The 17,616-nt window shown below is 36.0% G+C and overlaps 1 protein-coding gene and 1 long non-coding RNA gene across 2 annotated transcripts; one reads left to right on the top strand and one right to left on the bottom strand.

The window, feature by feature from the left end:
- Nucleotides 1–228: 228 nt before the first annotated feature.
- On the top strand, nucleotides 229–5,605 carry LOC115720264 (uncharacterized). The gene is made up of 4 exons (XM_061110820.1): nucleotides 229–482; nucleotides 628–676; nucleotides 1,902–2,699; nucleotides 2,970–5,605. The coding sequence occupies exons 2-4, from the start codon at nucleotides 671–673 to the stop codon at nucleotides 5,022–5,024; spliced, it is 2,859 nt and encodes a 952-aa protein (XP_060966803.1). The 5' UTR covers nucleotides 229–482; nucleotides 628–670; the 3' UTR covers nucleotides 5,025–5,605.
- An 11,308-nt stretch (nucleotides 5,606–16,913) lies between these two features.
- LOC133034028 (uncharacterized) lies at nucleotides 16,914–17,386 on the bottom strand. The gene is made up of 3 exons (XR_009685998.1): nucleotides 17,270–17,386; nucleotides 17,079–17,168; nucleotides 16,914–16,947 (listed from the first exon to the last, which is right to left on the bottom strand). It is a non-coding gene; the product is annotated as an uncharacterized LOC133034028 (long non-coding RNA).
- Between the last annotated feature and the right edge of the window lie 230 nt (nucleotides 17,387–17,616).

The following is a 17,616-nucleotide window of genomic DNA, read 5'->3' as shown; positions in this document are numbered from 1 at the left end:
TATGTTACAAAAAAGAATAATAAAATTAAAAATTATTTTGACTTGATAATGTCTAGTCTACAGATAAATATCTTTAGATCCCTTGATCAAATTGATTTAAGATATAATTTTTGGTTAGTAATGTATGTTTCTTTCAAGGGATTTAAGATATACGTTATTATGTTTAGAGGACAGAAATTCTTTTTCTTTAAAAAAAAAAAGAAATATTTGGTTTTAAAGTTGGGTTACATTGGTTTTGGTTGTAGTTGAGAGAGGCTTAATACGAGAGTTGAGTCTTCCCCGTATGTGCCTCTCTTTTTCTTCTGTACTAAAACACTTTGTTAGACAAAAAGACACTATTTTCTCTCCTCATTCACCCCTCTCTCCACGCTAAAATTCCAAGAACAGAGTGATTTTCTTATTCCTTCTTCGTTATCCTACTCCTTCAACTCCATTAATTCATTCTTATCTACCCATGAAACCTCAACTCTGCTAAACAAAAGGTACCCTTTTCCTCTCTCTTCATATATATCTTTATATGCTATATCTGTCTTTGTTTCTGCTTATTTCTTTCGATGTGTTTGGTATCATACTAAAGCTTGGTAGTAGATGTGAATCAGAGTCTAACATGAAAACCCATTTGCGCAGGCTTTGTTTTTCACGTGACTTTTTCACATTTTCAAGCTCTCCTATGGAGGTTAGTCAATATTAAATCTTCCTCTTGCTTTTTCACTTCTTGGCATACTTGTTTTAACGTTTCAGAAGGATGTAAGTGCTTATGCATTGTACTTAGATGTTTATTAATCCATTGGGTCTCAAATGTGAATTGTTGTTTTTTTTTTCTGGGGTTTGAAACTTTTACATGATAAAAATCTTTTGGCTGTAAACTTTGGGTTCTCAATGTGTTCGATTTTGAATATGTACTGCTTCAGTTACAATCGTAGAGTTCTATGCTTTTGTTTCAGTTTGCTCTAATGTTTTTATTTAGTTGTTTCTTTCGTTGATTCTGATTGCATTATTGTTATGTTCTTTGTTTTTCCAACGAGGTTTAAAGCTTTCTCTAGAACTTGGATACGAAGTGGATCTGCTTTTTGGTTTCTTGTTTCTGGTTGGCGGTCTTGAATTTTATATAAACTGTGTTTTCCATGGTTCTTAGCTTGGGTTGTTCTCTTTGTCTTGGACATCTGTTGTCTCAATTTCGTTCTCACCATCTTTGTCTTGGTTTCTTGTTTCTGGTTGGTGGTCTTGAATTTTATCAGTGTTACTAACTTGGCTTATGAGGTAGGACATGGATTTTTTTCTCTTCCAAAAGAAATAAAAATTAAAATCTCATTCTGAACAGGAATCATTATGGGTTTTGTTAACATTCTGTTGTGATCAAGCTATTAAGATATTTTACTTTTGCAGTACTGGGTAATTGCAGATTGGATCAGTGTTAATTAGCTAGGAAAGAGATCACATCCAATTGTCTCTCTTTTAATTTGAATGTCTTTTGGTTGGTGGGATCTTTCTATTTGTTGCTTTTCTTTATTGGTTTAGCCATTAAAGAGTTAGATTTGAAATGTTTGTTTTCTTCTGTGAAAGAAAACATGTGGTGAATAGAAATGTCAGGATTATGTGTTAACTGACCTTGCATCTTCTACCCTTTGGTGAGTGCCATTATCTAATTGTTGGTATTTGGAGTGAATCAATAATTTCTGGATTTGATTAGTTTTTCTGAGTTATACCATGAAGTTTAAAAGCCATGTATCATCTATGGGGAAGGTTGGATTATGTTTCCCTTTCCGAAACTTGTTAAGCATTTTTGTGGTGTATTATCTCCTTTTTGGCTTTGAGTAATTTCCTGAAATCAGTTCAGCATGCGAAAAAGTTCTTCACAATTGTATCTTATTCCCCCTAAAATGCTTATTATCCTTTGGCAGGTGGACTCAGTTGAGCTGGATCACAATGGTAATTGCATTAGGGAAACATCCATTGAGAGTTTAATTTCTCCATGCTCTCATGATACAAGCAATATATTTGGAGATCCAGTACTGAATCCTCGAGTTGGTGAAGATTACCAAGTCAATGTTCCTCACATGATAACAAAATCTGAGTGTCTTAAGCTGTTGGCTAACCCTATTGATTTAGAAACTTCCAATATTTCCTATTCTTTTCTAGTGGGTTTACCTGTCCCACTTACATGGTTCCATAATGAAGGTGAAGGGTTAGGATCTATGACAAACTCTGATAACACAGTTGATGCAAACAAGCCTCTTGAAACTAAAAATGGCAAAAATGACCGGGCTTGTGTAAGGAAGAAAAGTTCAGAACTCAATGTTGAATCCTCGGGAAATGGATTGGAACATAGAGAAGCAAAACCAGAAAAATTGGACTGTGTGCTGAATGGAAACAACAGCTGCTATCCAATTCCAAGTTTACCAACTGATTCTTGGAGTAATTCTGAAGTGGATAGTTTTATCCTCGGTTTATATATATTTGGAAAGAATTTTTTTCAGATTAAAAGATTCATGGGCAACAAAAACATGGGGGAAATTCTTTCATTTTACTATGGGAGGTTTTATAGGTCTGATGCATATCGGAGATGGTCAGATAGCCGGAAGATTAAAAGAAAAAAATGTGTAACTGGACGAAAAATATTTACTGGATGGAGGCAACAGGAGTTGTTATCTCGATTGTCTCCGCATGTCCCAGGGGATTCTCAAAATTCCTTACTTGAGGTACTTCATAATTCGTTTCCTTTTCTGTTTTAATTTCTAGAATGCAAATTTTTGTTTTGGTAATGAAACCAAGTGTGTATGTAGTGATAAGACATTTGTTTCCACTACTGATTTATGCATGCATTATAATATTTTCTCATGTAAGTTTGTTTTATGGCCTAAGTTGCATCACGTAATCGTGTTTATGCCTTGTAAATTATTGTCGTTTTTCTGATATATTTTGCAGAAATTTGCTGTATCTAGCTTCTTATTCTTATGATCTGTTTGTAGGGCTACAAGTCATTTGCTGAGGGGAGAATTTCATTAGAAGAATATGTCTCCTCTTTAAAGTCTAGTGTCAGCATTCCCGTACTTGTGGAAGCAGTGAGAATTGGTAAAGGTAAAGAAGATCTCACTGGCTTTGCAATGGATCCTGGAAAGAGCAATCATGATGTTTTAGTTTGTCCCCTCTTACCAACTGGTCAGGCTTGTTCATCTCTCACATCCGATGACATAGTGAATTTTTTGACTGGAGGTTTTCGGCTGAGCAAAGCTCGTTGCAATGATATCTTTTGGGAAGCTGTTTGGCCTCGTTTGCTAGCAAAAGGATGGCACTCTGAGCAACCAAAAAATCAGGGCTATCTTAGCTCTAAACACTATCTGGTTTTTCTAATGCCAGGCATACAGAAATTCTCAAGAAGGAGACTTGTGAAAGGAGAACACTACTTTGACTCTGTTAGTGATGTCCTGAATAAAGTAGCATCTGAACCAAAACTTCTTGAGCTAGAAGCTGAAGAATCTCCTGTTGGAGGCCAAAACGACCAAGATGCATCAGACCAGGATGACCCTTCTGATTCTCAACGACATTGCTACCTTAAACCCAGAGTTTCTGCTTGTACCTCAATCCAAATGAAGTTTACTGTTGTGGATACCAGCTTGATTTATGGAGGAAAGTCATCAAATATAAGAGAACTTAGACATTTACCTGCCGAATTTGAAAGAGCCGCAAAAGAGACTCATTATTCAATGGAAAATGAAAGGGATTCTGAGGGCGATTTGGATGAATTTGAGACTGTTGAAAAGCACTCCCATAGTGAAAACGCCAAACAGAACAAGGGTAGATCTGACAGTGATGGTCCAAATTGTATGAAGTTCACTGTTGTTGATACGAGTCTCCTACATGGAGGGAAATCATCAAAAGTAAGAGAACTGAGATACTCTCCAATGTTAGTTAAAAGTACTTCTGAGTTGACTGATCTTTTGAGAAAATCTGCAACCGTTGAGGATTCATCAGGCAAACAAGAAAAAGATATATCTGACAACTCTTCAAAAGGGAAAACGAAAATACAAAAAACCAATCTCCAAAAGAACTTACATGGTAGCAAAAATCAAGTGTCAACCAAAAATCACTCAGATACTACAAATAAAACGGGGACACAAGTGGATCAGAACTCTAGCATATCTGGTGAGAAGCATCTGAAGAAGACTGTTTTGCATCAATTTAAACGGAGATCAAAATCTGGTCATTCAGATTATGCAGTTCCTCTCATCAAAAGACGAAGATTGACTGCCTGTGCAAAGGCAAAGGCACCCGACCACTCTCAAAATGGCTCCCTAGGCTTAGGGCCAAAACAAATTGAACTCCAAAGGACAACAAAGTCACCTGAAACTATCAAGAATATCACTTTTCATGTCCGCCCTCCTCGAGAAAAGGAATCCTCTGTTACCTATCTTGCTGAAAGTAATCCACTTGAAGATGTTAAGTCAAAAGTTCTGAGAGAGAACTGTTTTGACAAGCACCGCTCTGAAGGAATAAGCAAGAAACATCTAGCTGAAGAATCAATGAACATACACCCACCTCATGGTGGTGCGCTGGACTCCAGAAACCACAGTATGTTAAATGAGGAGAATGACGAGACCAAGAGAGTGAATACGAATGGTAATTTCTTTCCTTCTAAAGTAAAGGAGCTTGTTCCTGAGACAGTGAAAATTACTAATGTTAGTACATCTGAGGAGAACCCTGCCATGAACAGAAGGCAGAGCAAGAGGAATCGGCCATTGACTGCTAGAGCATTGGAGGCTCTTGCCAACGGGTTCTTAAATGTTCAGAGGAGGCCAAAAAGTACAGACATTCTCTCAGGAGAAAATCCTTTTTCAAGTCCTTGCCGCAAGGCACGTAGCAAAGTCAAAGCTACTTCAAGTCATGGTGATCCTCTTGCTGGGATTGTGGTGTCAGGAAATGACAAAAAAGTGGATGGAGCTTGTGATGAGAAGAAACATAAACTTATGATTAGCAAACCACTTGTTCAAGTTGAAGAAGAAGAGAAGCGGCTCCTTACCCATTGAAGATTGTTTGCAGAGAATTTTTCGATCATCTTGAAGTTTTGTTTTTGACAGAATTATCTGGTGAAGTGCTAAAGTTTCCTCCTTGTGCCTGAAATTTTGAATATGCTGAGGCAAAACTGTAAAAGGCATTTAGTGTCAAGTCCTTTAATTATGTCTGATTTGTGACACTTGGAAGTTGGAGCAAAAAGCTAGTTCCCAAAATGGGAACAGAAGCAGGCTGTTTATATTAAGAGAATAGGGGCATTTAGTTATCCAGAAAGGCTAATCAATGAAAAGCATAGCTATGGAAGCACTGAAGAATCCATTTTTTCTGAGGTACGGGAGATTTGTTTCAAAAGTTTATGCTCTGATCAGGTTTCAACTGTATAATTATCAGTGGCTTTCTGTAATTAAAGTGTTCTTATATGATGAAAGTCTTTCCTGTTCTCATCATTCCTTTTGTATTGAGTCACATTTTTAAAGTTTGTGTGATATTCTAATAGCTTTTGGAGTAACTAAAAACACTATCAAAGACTCCTTCCATTTCATGTTCCATACAACATAATTTAGCTTCTATTTCTTGGCTATTCAGCCATATTAAATGTTTTTTTTTTTTGTTATTATTATTTACTTTGAATTTGGTATCTTGTGGAGTAAGTTCATTCAATTTATTTTTTTCTTTCCAGAGTTTGGCAAGAGAAAAAAGAAATCTAGTTTCTACTTTTAGAAAAATATCAATTTTTTAATTCTTTATTCATATACGTGTGCTATAGTAATGGCAAGTTAACTTCTATTTACAGCTAGTACAAACTGAAGAGGAAAATCACTGTTTATTCTAGTTTCTAAAAATGTCATCTTTAAGATAGAAAAATTCATGTGTTGCATAACTTACCAAAACAAGAATGCCATTATATACTCATATTCTATATTCTTATGTATAAAGTTTGACTATGTAATAAAAATTTAATTTGATTTAACAGTTTTTATTTTTATTTTTCAATTAACTGTTAAACCTATCATTGTAACTAAAAACTCAAATTACAAATATATTTATATATTTATATATGGGGTGCACTTTTAAGCTATTACCCATGAATGGGTAAAATTAGAAAATTTTGAGTTTTTATGCTTAATTTTTCTATCTAATTAAAAAAATCTCTCATTTTTATATCATATGGGTTGAGATTGTTCTATCGGTAAAAAAAAATTAAAAAAAAAGAGTTTTTTAGCAAGAAAAATAAGAAAAGAAAAAGTTGAGTTTGAGTTATATATTTTTGTATGAACATATTTTTGATATAGTGTAAAAAGAAATATTTTTTGATATTTTTTTTAATTAAGTAGTTAAATTAAGCATAGAAATTCAAATTTGTGATTTCATTATTCGTTATTAGATCAAATTCGATGGTTTGATATTTTTAAAATTAATATTTAAAATTAAATTTGTTTAATAACCATTCATGGGTAATACCGATTAAGAAGTGTTCCTTATATATATAGTGTGGTTATGTAAAGAAAGTTGTTAAGTTAATTTTTTATTATTTTTCTATTAAAGTTAACATTAAAATTAAGGAATAAGTTGAGAATTACTTTTTTTTTATTACACATTAATTAAATATAACTGTAAAATAATTTTAATTGAAAAATATATTTTCTTCTTTATAATTAAAGTATTAAATATAATTTTACATAACTTATGAAAATTAGAATCTTTAACGCATATAATAAAAATATGACTTATAAAATTATGTATAAATTAAAAAGCAATAAAAGAAAACTATAAATTAAATAGAAAATAAAAAGTGAGTATACAGTTTCCTCTAAAATTAGTACCGTCACAAAAAAAAAGATTTAAAAACATATGATAGAATTTAAATTTAAATATACATGTTTAAGTGTATGTTTAAAATGTTTGTCTAAATATAAATTTGAATTAAATTTCATGTATTTTAACAAATATTATTAACGCAGATTTTTGTTAACGATTATGAGCCTATTTTCGTAATAGATTTGGCACAGAAATTATAAGTGATTTAAGAAAAATAATAGAAACATAAATAACACCAGGTTCTTACGTGACTTTGTAGTTAACTTTGCATAGTCCACGAGTCAATCTTGTTCAGATTTTTCTGATACAGGACAAGGATTCTTTACAATCAGTGTATTTTATTTTCTCTAAGGATTTTTTCTCCTTTTCTCTGTATAATCTGCCCCTATTTATAATAACATAGGTTGGTAGTTGATTACATTCAAATTCAAATCCCACAACCATATTTTCTCAAAATTGTGGGCCTTAATTACTCTCCACGTAAATAAATGCAGTTATTATTTGAAAATGACATAGCTGTGATTTAAACTGCTTTTAAAGGGAACGCTGATGTGGATTAAGAAACATTGAAAAACATATCTCGTCAAGGCATCTCGCTTGGTACATGAACAACTTAGTTCATTCATAAGTCTTCCAGCAATTGCATGAGCACTAGTGTATTGGCAAACTTAAGAACTGCTCTCTAACCATAAGGCCTTACAGACTGGACAATCATGTCCTGGGAGTTCTCAATAGCAACAATAACCCTGGCAGCGAGCTGGAGCTTACCAGGAGTATGCCTTCCCATACATAGCAAGATGGATGTCTCGCTATGCGTTATCTATGTCATCCTTGGGATTATCCCTTCGAACGCAAAATGGTTTCCCATCAATACGCCAACCAATAGTTTGCACATCCTTATCTCGCTTAAGACCGTACAGTCAGCGAGTTACAAATATACTCTATTAACTCCACATTTAATGAGTTATTCCATTTAATACTTATTGATATAATTATCAATATATTTGTTGATTCATATTCCTTAAAGTTGACATGTGTCACCCTCTGAAGTACCAATTGAATTTCAGGTATAACAATTGCCCCTTAAAAAGTTATTTTCAGTGAAAGGTGCTTTTTAAATGATTACAGAGGGTATATTTGTGACAATCCATTTTGAAATATTTCATGCCTTTGATTTTGGCAATTTTGTAGATTTGAGGCACATCATGAGCATTAGGAACCACCTTTTCAACACCTTCGCCATTTTAAAAATTTTCTTGAGCCTTTCTGCGAAAAACTCCATCCCAGTTTTACGAAGCTTTGCATGCCCCCACTGTTACTCAATTTCTTTTTATAAGTATATTCGGATTGATTGTTCGACCTCAAGGATTCACAAAGATCATCACATCATTCGCTCCATCCCCAGTTGTAGAATCGTTCATCGCATCACAACCTGATTTCAAACAGTAAGTAACCCATCATTCTCTGTGTTTTTCTTTACATTCCTGGGTTTGATCATTATTTTTATAGTCTACATTTTTGCTATTCCATTTAGTTTTAATGATTTTAGTTTAAAACTATCTGGGTAATTTTTGTAGGGTTTAGGCAAAGTACAAATTTTTAAGTTTCTCATATTTGTAAGTTTTTGGTTTGATAAACTTTCATCCAAGAATCGGGATTGCATTTTTTTGTAAAAGTGTACCAATTTGTCTCAAAGGTTATCCCCCAGTTTCCTTAGAAATCGAGTGTCCTAGTGAACTTGCCATCCCATACAAACCCAAAACTTCAAAACCCAAGTCCAAATTAGAAATAAATGATGCAAAAATTAGAGACCATTTAATAAAAACCCATCAGGATGATATTGCTAGTCGTCATAGGCATTTCTTACAAGAAATAATAGAGAGTAAATGTAGTTTCTTGCGAGATGCTGCTTGGCCTGAACCTCCCAATTTATCATCTAATCCTTTAGCTAAGCCCTTATTTTTACCCAGCCACAATTGATTTTTCACTAGGTGACCTGGACTTCGAAATAATGACTTCCAAGCCTCGTAAATCAAAGACTGCCCAAGACCCCAACGTTACCTTCGAACCTGAACTTATCAAGTCGAGGGTACGAGCCATCAGAGACTATGTAGGTAGCATCCTAAGGACTTATGGCATTGACCAAAAATGAAAAAGCCGAGTAAGATTTGTAGCCCCTGGTGAGCTTAGCTATTACCCACCAGAACGACTTACTCGCGAGGCATCCGAGGGGACTAGTGGCTAGGCGAGTACTAGTGGCTTGATAGGGATAGGCGCTTGGAGCCTCGAACATATCAAGGCCAGAGCGATTCTCCCCCTGCGAGATTACTTTAAGGACTTCCTCAACCATTTTGGAATCGTCCCATTCCAGCTGGTTCCCATTTCTTACGAAATCCTTGCAAGTTTAAGGGTTTTGTATAAAATTTTAGGATGGGAGTTCCCCACTCCTCTGGAGATAGTCTACCTCTACTCGGTCAAGGCAGTCCCTGCGAGGAAGAATGCTGTAGGGGGATTTTATTATCTTGGGACTCACACAGGTGATCGTAAGATTATTGTTGGGTTGCCAAACAAGATCCCTTTCAAAGAAGACTTCTTCTGGACAACTGGGCTCTCTCCAATCAACACAACCACATTTCGCACAATACGCAAGTAATTCTGCTCCAAAGTTGGTTTTAAATTATTCCATGTTTTTCAACTTTGGCCTCGCTGACTTGTAATTTCATTCTTTTGACAGCGGTCTCGAAAAGACCAAATCCTACTCCAGAGATGGTCAAGCGACGCAGGCTCCTATGGGGTCTTCCCTTTGGTCTCCAATCATCCGACTTTCTTTTAAACGAGGCCAACCTAAGGTCCGTGGGCCTCCTCGCTGAGAACGAGTATACTAGTTATTATAAATATCCCAAGTATACGTCGTGGCAGCAAGTTTTGTTCCTAGCCGACGATGAATCCTAGGACTACGTAGCCAGGTGCATTATCTCCAAAATGTAGTCCCTCGGGAAGCTAAAGAAGAAGTATCCCGAGGTAATCAATGTGGATGGTCACCCACAGTGCTTAGGGCCGAGCATAGTAAATTAGTGTCTTTTAGAGATAGCCAGTACAATTTTTTCACATGGAACCTTTTTCTCAAAGATTTCATAACACATAGGTTCGATAGTTGGTACCCAGAATTCCACAATCAGATTAGCTGTACTAGCTCCTACTATGGGATTGTCGAGCAGTATGGGACTATACTGGATAGGTCAGGTCATATGGATTTGAGTTGGGATTTAGAACTAATTAACTCCTATGACATATTCAGGATCACAGGATCTAGAGAATTTAGCGAAATGATTATGGTAAATCCTTTAAGTGGGAAATAATTTCCCATTTTCCCCTTTATTTGTTTTTAAAAAAGTGTTAACACATTATTTTGTCTCGCAGATATGGATCTAGAGGACATCCTCCACTCTTCAAGCAAAAAGGGAAAGAAAAGGTTAACTGCCTCAGAAACCTCGTCATATGTCAATGTGGAGCCCCTCAAAAGGCCCAGGAAGACAACAATCAACAAGAAGTGAGCCTCGCAGACCATAGACCTCAAGGCTCCTGAGAACCAAGTTCAAACTCATCCTCTTGCCGTCGCACATACCGAAGAGCCCATTCCTAAAACAAGTCAAGTTGCAGCCTCTTTGAGCCAAGTACCTGAGATTTTGCCCATCGAGGGTGAGAGCGCTGACTTGAAACACTCTGCGAAATACGTTGCGGCCTGCTGGCGCCATCTCCGATCCTTTCTTCCAAATGATTGGGATCTAATCAATAATGGCAGTCTGAACGAGATGCTTGAAAGGAGCGTCGCCTTTGGTCTCTCGGTTAGTTTCTTTTTTCTCCTCGTTCTGCCTTTTTATTCCAATAACCCTAAAAAATACTTATGCCTTTTCATTCATTTGTTTTCAGAAAACCTTCATCTCCTTTGTTGCCCAACGTCGGGGTCTGGACAGGATGAAACAACTGGAGGGTGAGCTTCAAAGGACCATTAGGCAATGTGAGGCCGTTGCTAGGGAATGGAACGAGGCTTAGATGGAGATCTCTCGTTTAAACAAAGAGATCGAGGAGGTGAAGAGGGCTAACAAAGCTGAACTTGAGGCAACTCAGAAGGAGGCAAAGGACAAGTCCGACTTGTGCTAAAAACTCCAGGAAGAACTCAATGTAGCTATCACAAAGCTCGAGGGGACTGAGGCCAACACCAAGGAGCGATGCAACGCTATTGCCAAGTGCTCCATCTACTGAGCTTGGATGGAGAATCCAGAAATGGACTTGAGCTTCTTGGGAAAGGGTATGGAGGAAGTCCTTGCCTACTGCGAGCAAGCTAAAAAGGCAGAGGAGGAGGCCGAGACTGCGGGAGAAGAAGAAGAACCATCCAAGTCTCCTACTATGTAGGCTTGGTTTTTAACCATTTTATATTTTTTTTATTTAGGAAAATGGCCATATGGCCGAGACAATGGTTTGCCCCTTGTGGCATTTTTTTTTGTAAAGACAAGTTTGCATTGTTGGATGGCTAACCTTGCTTTTATTTTATCTTTTATTTTCTGCCTCGTACTTTTACATTTGAACTTAATATATTTGCTTATTTGTGTTTTTATTCACAACTTAAGCAATCACACTTTGATCAAATTTAAAGTACTTGAAGTAAGCATTTCCACTGTCCTTATTTTTCCTTTTGATATTGCTTAAGTAGTTAATAATCTACTATGTATGCGAGTAGTTATGATCTGCCATGCCTTCTATTCGCGAGCAGTTTATTAGTTATACTTCGCGTAAAGAGTTATAATCTGACTTAAGCAAACTTAAACATACTTTAGATTACTTCGTATATTTTGATTGCTTGCATGAATAGTTAAGCCTTCTATTCACACCTTAGGTTATGTATTTTTTCAAGGCATCTTGGTACCTCGTTTAATATATTTCGATAAAATACGAGCCATTAAATATCCAACTTTACATGTAGCTTAGTGTTATTTTTATGAGTTAACTCTCATTTACAACTGCTATTTTTGACTTTGCGTCGTCCATAAAAAACTTTAAAAATTTTAAAAATGGAGTGGGTTTGCAATATATTATGTATTTCTAGATAAATTCCAGTTGATCATACAGATATATTCCCCTCAAGTAATTTTAAAGAATAAAACTTTGTAATTTCTTGAAAAATACTCCAACTTTATTAATAATTGAATTTTTAAAATATTACATCAGAAGGAAAGATTACAACATTAGTTTACTGGTATTAGGGTCGCAAATGCTCCACGTTCCAGTGGTTCTTTATTAGCGAGCCGTTAAGCCAAGCTAATTTATAAACGCCAGGTCCAACTATTGCCTCGATCACATAAGGACACTCCTAGTTTGGGTTAAATACTCTTGCTGATGCATCTCTTGTATTTGCAAATATTCGCCTTAGCACTAAATCACCGACATTGAAGAGCCTTTTCTTAACTTTCTTATTGAAATATCTTGAACTCAGTGTTGATAGGATGCATTAGTAATTTGCGAGTCAGTACATTTCAAGAGTTATTGGTTTTCTTCTTGATTATAAAAATCTCATCTGTGGGTCACAATATTGACTTCTACTGGCAGCATTGTTTCTGAGCCAAATGCCAATGAGAATAGAGTATGCCCTGTTTCTATATTCTCAGTCTGTGAGCCCAAAGCACTTGTGGTAGTTCATCGACACATATACCCTTTGCAGCGTCCAACTCCTTTTTGATCGTATCCTTCAAGGTTTTGTTAACAACTTTTACTTGTCCATTTGCCTGAGGCCTTGAGACTGACGAGAAGCTCTTAATAATTTTGTTCTTTTTGCATAACTCAGTGAATAACTCACCATCAAACTAAGTTCCATTATCAGATACTATCTTAATGGTTATTCCAAATCTGCAAATTATGTTCTTGACGACAAAGTCGAGAACTTTCTTGCAGGTTATGGAAACTAGAGGTTCAGCCTCTGTCCACTTTGTAAAGAAGTTGACAGCCAAACTGCGTACTTTGCTCTTCCTCGCCCTGTGGGGAGTGCCCCAATCAGATCAATCCCCCATATCGCAAATGGGTATGGCAAGGTCATCATTCTTAGTTCTGTTGGTGGTACGCGAGGTATATGTGAGAACCTCTGACATTTATCACATTTTTTGACAAACTCGTGTGTGTCCTTATTTATAGTTGGCCAATAATATCCTTGTCAAATCATTTTCTTTGACAAGCTTTGCCAACATGCATGATCTCCACAAAAGTCCTAGTGAATTTCTCTGATAATCTCGTTTGCTTCTACAGGGAGAACACACCGTAGGAGAGGCATTTAATAACCCCTCCGATATAATTTTCCCTCTACTAACGTGTAGCGAGACACTGAATACAAGAGTTTTTGTGCCTTGTTTTTATCAGCTGGAAGTTGTCCGTTGAGTAGATAGTTAATTATGGGTGTCATCCAAGTAGACGAGCTATCAATCATCTCAACTTCTTCCTTTTCACGTATACTCGGTTCATTTAACATTTCCACCGGTACCAAATTCAATTCATCAAGTTTGCTCTACGAGGCCAGTTTTGCCAAGGTGTCGGCATTAGAGTTTTGTTCTCTGGGAATTTGTTTGATTTTGAAATAATCAAACTTTTCCAAGTTTTTCCGAACCTTCTCTAGTTATTTTGCCATTTTCAATCCCTTTGCCTGGTATTTGCCTAAAATTTGATTCACGATTAACTGCGAGTCGCTGTAACACTTCATCTATTCTCAAAATAGCTATCAAGGCTTCATACTTAGCCTCGTTATTTGAATTGTCAAACTGAAATCTTAAGGCATAATGAAACTTAAAGCCTTCTGGCAAAATTAGTATCACCCCTGCACCCGAGCCATGTTCATTGGATGCTCCATCCACGTACAACTTCTAAGTGTTCGCGTCTCACTGAACAAGTGGATTTTCATCTGGATTTATCCCTTCTATTAGGAAATCTGCCAAAGCTTGGCCCTTGATGGATGTTCGTGGGTTATAAGTTATGTCAAATTGCCCCAATTCAATTGAGAATTTTATCAATCTTCCAGAAGCATCTGGTTTTGACAAAACTTGTCTCAGGGGCTGATCAGTTAACACCTTTATCGGATGTGCCTGGAAGTAAGGCCTTAGTTTGCGAGATGCATGAATTAGGCACAGTGCAAGTTTTTCAAGAGGTAGATATCTCAATTCTACCCCCAATATGTTGGGTTTTATTCCCTAAATAAAACTCCATTTCAATGCAATCGTATTATTCAATATCAATAAAGAAACAGAAGTATTTTTCATTCATTTGTGTATGTTTTGGTTCACATTTTTGATTACTTCTCTATTTGATTTATAAATTCAACCAAACCCTTTTCACATTTATGTTCTTGTTTATTGTGTCGTCAACACAATGGAAAGTAATCAAGACTATGTGATTAAAGATTCCTAGATTTATCAGAACACTGGTTTTACTGATATGACAATCTACAACAGAGTTTACTTGCATCTTGGATAAATGCTATGTTCTTTCCAGAGCATTGGTTAAAGTAAAGCTTGGGTTGGATGCATGGAGTATGCACTGGAAGGGACCGATATTGAACTTTGATATAGATTTATTAAACTTACCGTAATATATATTCAATTCAATATCACCTAGTTGATCCTAGATCAAATGATCTTAATCCTGATATGATTAGGTTCAATCTCAAGAGCGTTATTCGTGTTCTTTTGTTTGTTAGTTAAGCCTAATTTTGGGTCAGGGTGATACGTACATTTTGGGAACACGGTAGTGCAATTGAGTGGGAGCGCTAAACATAAATATGGAATCTATAGCTTCTATCTGGCGAATAGAAAGTAAATGATGATTTCCTTCGAGCTTGGCTAAACAGAGATAAATGGTTGAGTACTCATTTCACTACGCTGAAATATCATTTATACGAGCCTAAGTGTTTTAAGGATAAAATACATTGTAGGGTGTTACGGTAATTTAATCCCTTTACAGTGTAGATCATGTATATAGAGGATCATTGATCAAATTAGGATTATAACAATGGATAATTAATAGTGTGTCTATATGGTGGAACATATAGAGTGTTCTATATAGCTGAGAGTACAATTCTAAGATCTATGCGTGGATTCAACGAAGAATTAATAAGTCAGTGAATTTACTTGGTAAATTCTTGATCTGCTTATTGGAAGCTCGGATATATAGGCCCATGGTCCCCACAGTAGTTGAGACAATACTACTTGTAAGACTCATTTAATTGGTTTTGATTAATCAATTATAATTCTAAAGTTAGACTATGTCTAGTTTGTTAATTTATCACTAACCAAGGGCAAAATTGTAAAGAAAGAGTTTCTAGGGTATATTTGTTAATTAAGAGACTTTGACTAGTCTAATTAATAAATATATTAAATGACAATATTATTTAATAATTAATTTTAGCTATTAAATAGTTGTAATTGGCATTTAAATGGTTGAATTTAAAAATTGGCGTTTTTGAGAAAATGAGATGTAGAAATTATAAAACAGCAAATTGCAAAAGTGGGGCCCATATCCATAAGCCTTTGGCCGGCCACTTATGTAGGGTTTGTCATTTAATATTTTCATTATTTTAATGCCAAATAATTCAAACCTAACCCTATGTGGCATACTATAAATAGATAGTGATGGCTTCAGAAAAAGATGATACATCTTATTCTTTTCAGAGAAAAACCTGAGCCTTCTATCTAACCTAGCCACCACCTCTCTTTCCTTCTTCTTCATTATTGTTTTCGAACCCCTTAGTGATAGAGTAGTGCCCACACACAACAAGTGGCACCTCAATCATAGTGTGGAAGATCTTGAAGAATCCAGATTCAACAGAAGGACATTCGGACTCAGATCTTGGTGATACTCTGCGACAGAAAGGATACAAGGATTAGAGATCTGAGTGGAAGGAGACATATTATTCCGCTGCACCCAATATAAGATTTCTCATACTTTATATGTGTTTATTTATAATTGTTTTAGAAGTTCATATTTAGGATGTTAAACAACATACTTGTGAGTAAATCTAAGATCTTGGTAAAATAATTCCAACAACTGGCCTCAGAGCCATGGTAATTGATTTGCTTGCAAGAAATTTGGACTTAAAACGATTTGTGTGTGATTTGGATAGTTTCATGTTGTTTTGTGTGTTGAATGATGATTGATTGATGTTTGTGAGATTTTGTGAAAAGTAATTGAATTTTTGTTTCTGGAATTATTTTTATTGGTTAGTTTAGAAAAAATTAAGCAATTTACTTTTTTACAGAACTCCATTTCGTTTTTATTTGAATTAGGGGAAATTTGCGGCAAAAGTCCCCAAAAAGTTCAGTTTGATACAGATAAGTCCCCAACCTCCAAAAATAGCGGCAATAGTCCTCAAGGTCATGTTTTTTATTTGTCCGTTGGTGTCTAAGTTAACAGATCCGTTATACCCATTTTAAATGCCACATGTCGAAATATTATTGGTGGATGTTATTATTTTAATTTAAAAATAAAAATAAATAAATAAATAAATAATTTTAAAAAAATTTTTTTTTTCTTTTTCTTTTTCTTTTCTTTTTTTTCTTTTTCTTTTCTTCTTCTTCTTCTTCTTCTTCTTCGTTTTCTGCTTCGTTTTCTTCTTCGTTTGCTTCGTCAACCTTATGAACAAGGTTCTTCGGTTTCTTCGTCTTCTCACTGTCAGAAACCCACCAACCCCCAACCCTTTCTCTTCTTCTTCTTCCTCCTCCTTTCTCCTATTGCCTTTGTTCTTTTTCGTCGATGGCAGCCACCAACACCATCTTTCCGTCAACCACAAACCTAGAACCCAACTAAATACAAAACCTTGTCGAAGGTATAGAGATTTTTTAGTCCACTTGCACACACACAAACACGGACACAGAATGGCTCTTAGCTTAGGAACTCAAATATAATGGGCGTTTTGGCTGCCACAACCGATACCCGTAAGAAATTTGGGCATTAACGAAAGAAAGAAACAGAGAGACAAGAGAGAGGACCATCAACGAGGAAACCTGTGATTGTTTCCATCTGGGTTCATGATAGATCTCAGAGTGGAGATGAAGACTCACCAGTGTTTCCATATTTCTGATGTAAGTCCTGCCAAAGATGGGAAAAATGAGTTTAATGAGATAACATATCATTGCGTGTATTATGCAGGCTTTATAATGAATCAGTAGGCTTAAATTAGATAATAGACATGGCGGAATAGCAGGGCAAGCGCAGCTTACCATTGCCAGGTTGAAATCGATCAGGTAACCTTTACTGGCCTTACGAGAGAAGAGGAAGTTTCCAGGTTTGACATCCCTGTGGATTACACCCTGCCAACCCAGAAAAATAGAGCCTTAGAACTTTTTGTTTTGTAAGAATACTCTGATCCTCATGGATTATAAACAGCTACAGACTGATAACCACTTTTTACCTGTTTATGAAGACTTGATAGTGCTCTGAACATACAATAGCCATACCTCTGAAGCTGACAAACGCTTATTTCACTCTTCAACACCTGAAAGCAAATTGAATAGGCAATATGAGAGAGAGAGAGAGAGAGAGAGAGAGAGAGAGAGAGAGAGAGAGAGAGAGAGAGAGAGAGAGAGAGAGAGAGAGAGAGAGAGAGAGAGAGACGAGCACCTGTGATTGTTTCCATCTGGGTATTTTGGGTTATCGTACTAGAGGGGTGAGGGTCATTGAAGATAGTAAACAGAGAGAGGGAGAGAGGTCTCTGGCAGTTGAGGAGGTTTTGGTTAGAGATTTAGGGTTTTTTTTTTG

This window comes from Cannabis sativa, chromosome 2, assembly GCF_029168945.1.
Source record: "Cannabis sativa cultivar Pink pepper isolate KNU-18-1 chromosome 2, ASM2916894v1, whole genome shotgun sequence".
NCBI classification, from domain to species: domain Eukaryota; kingdom Viridiplantae; phylum Streptophyta; class Magnoliopsida; order Rosales; family Cannabaceae; genus Cannabis; species Cannabis sativa.
The sequence above is the reverse complement of the archived record's forward strand: the minus strand, read 5'-3'. Positions and strand labels throughout refer to the sequence as shown.

Coding starts and splice junctions, on each gene's coding strand:
- LOC115720264 (XM_061110820.1), top strand. Junction 2,700..2,969: donor CTCAAAATTCCTTACTTGAG/GTACTTCATAAT, acceptor ATCTGTTTGTAG/GGCTACAAGTCATTTGCTGA.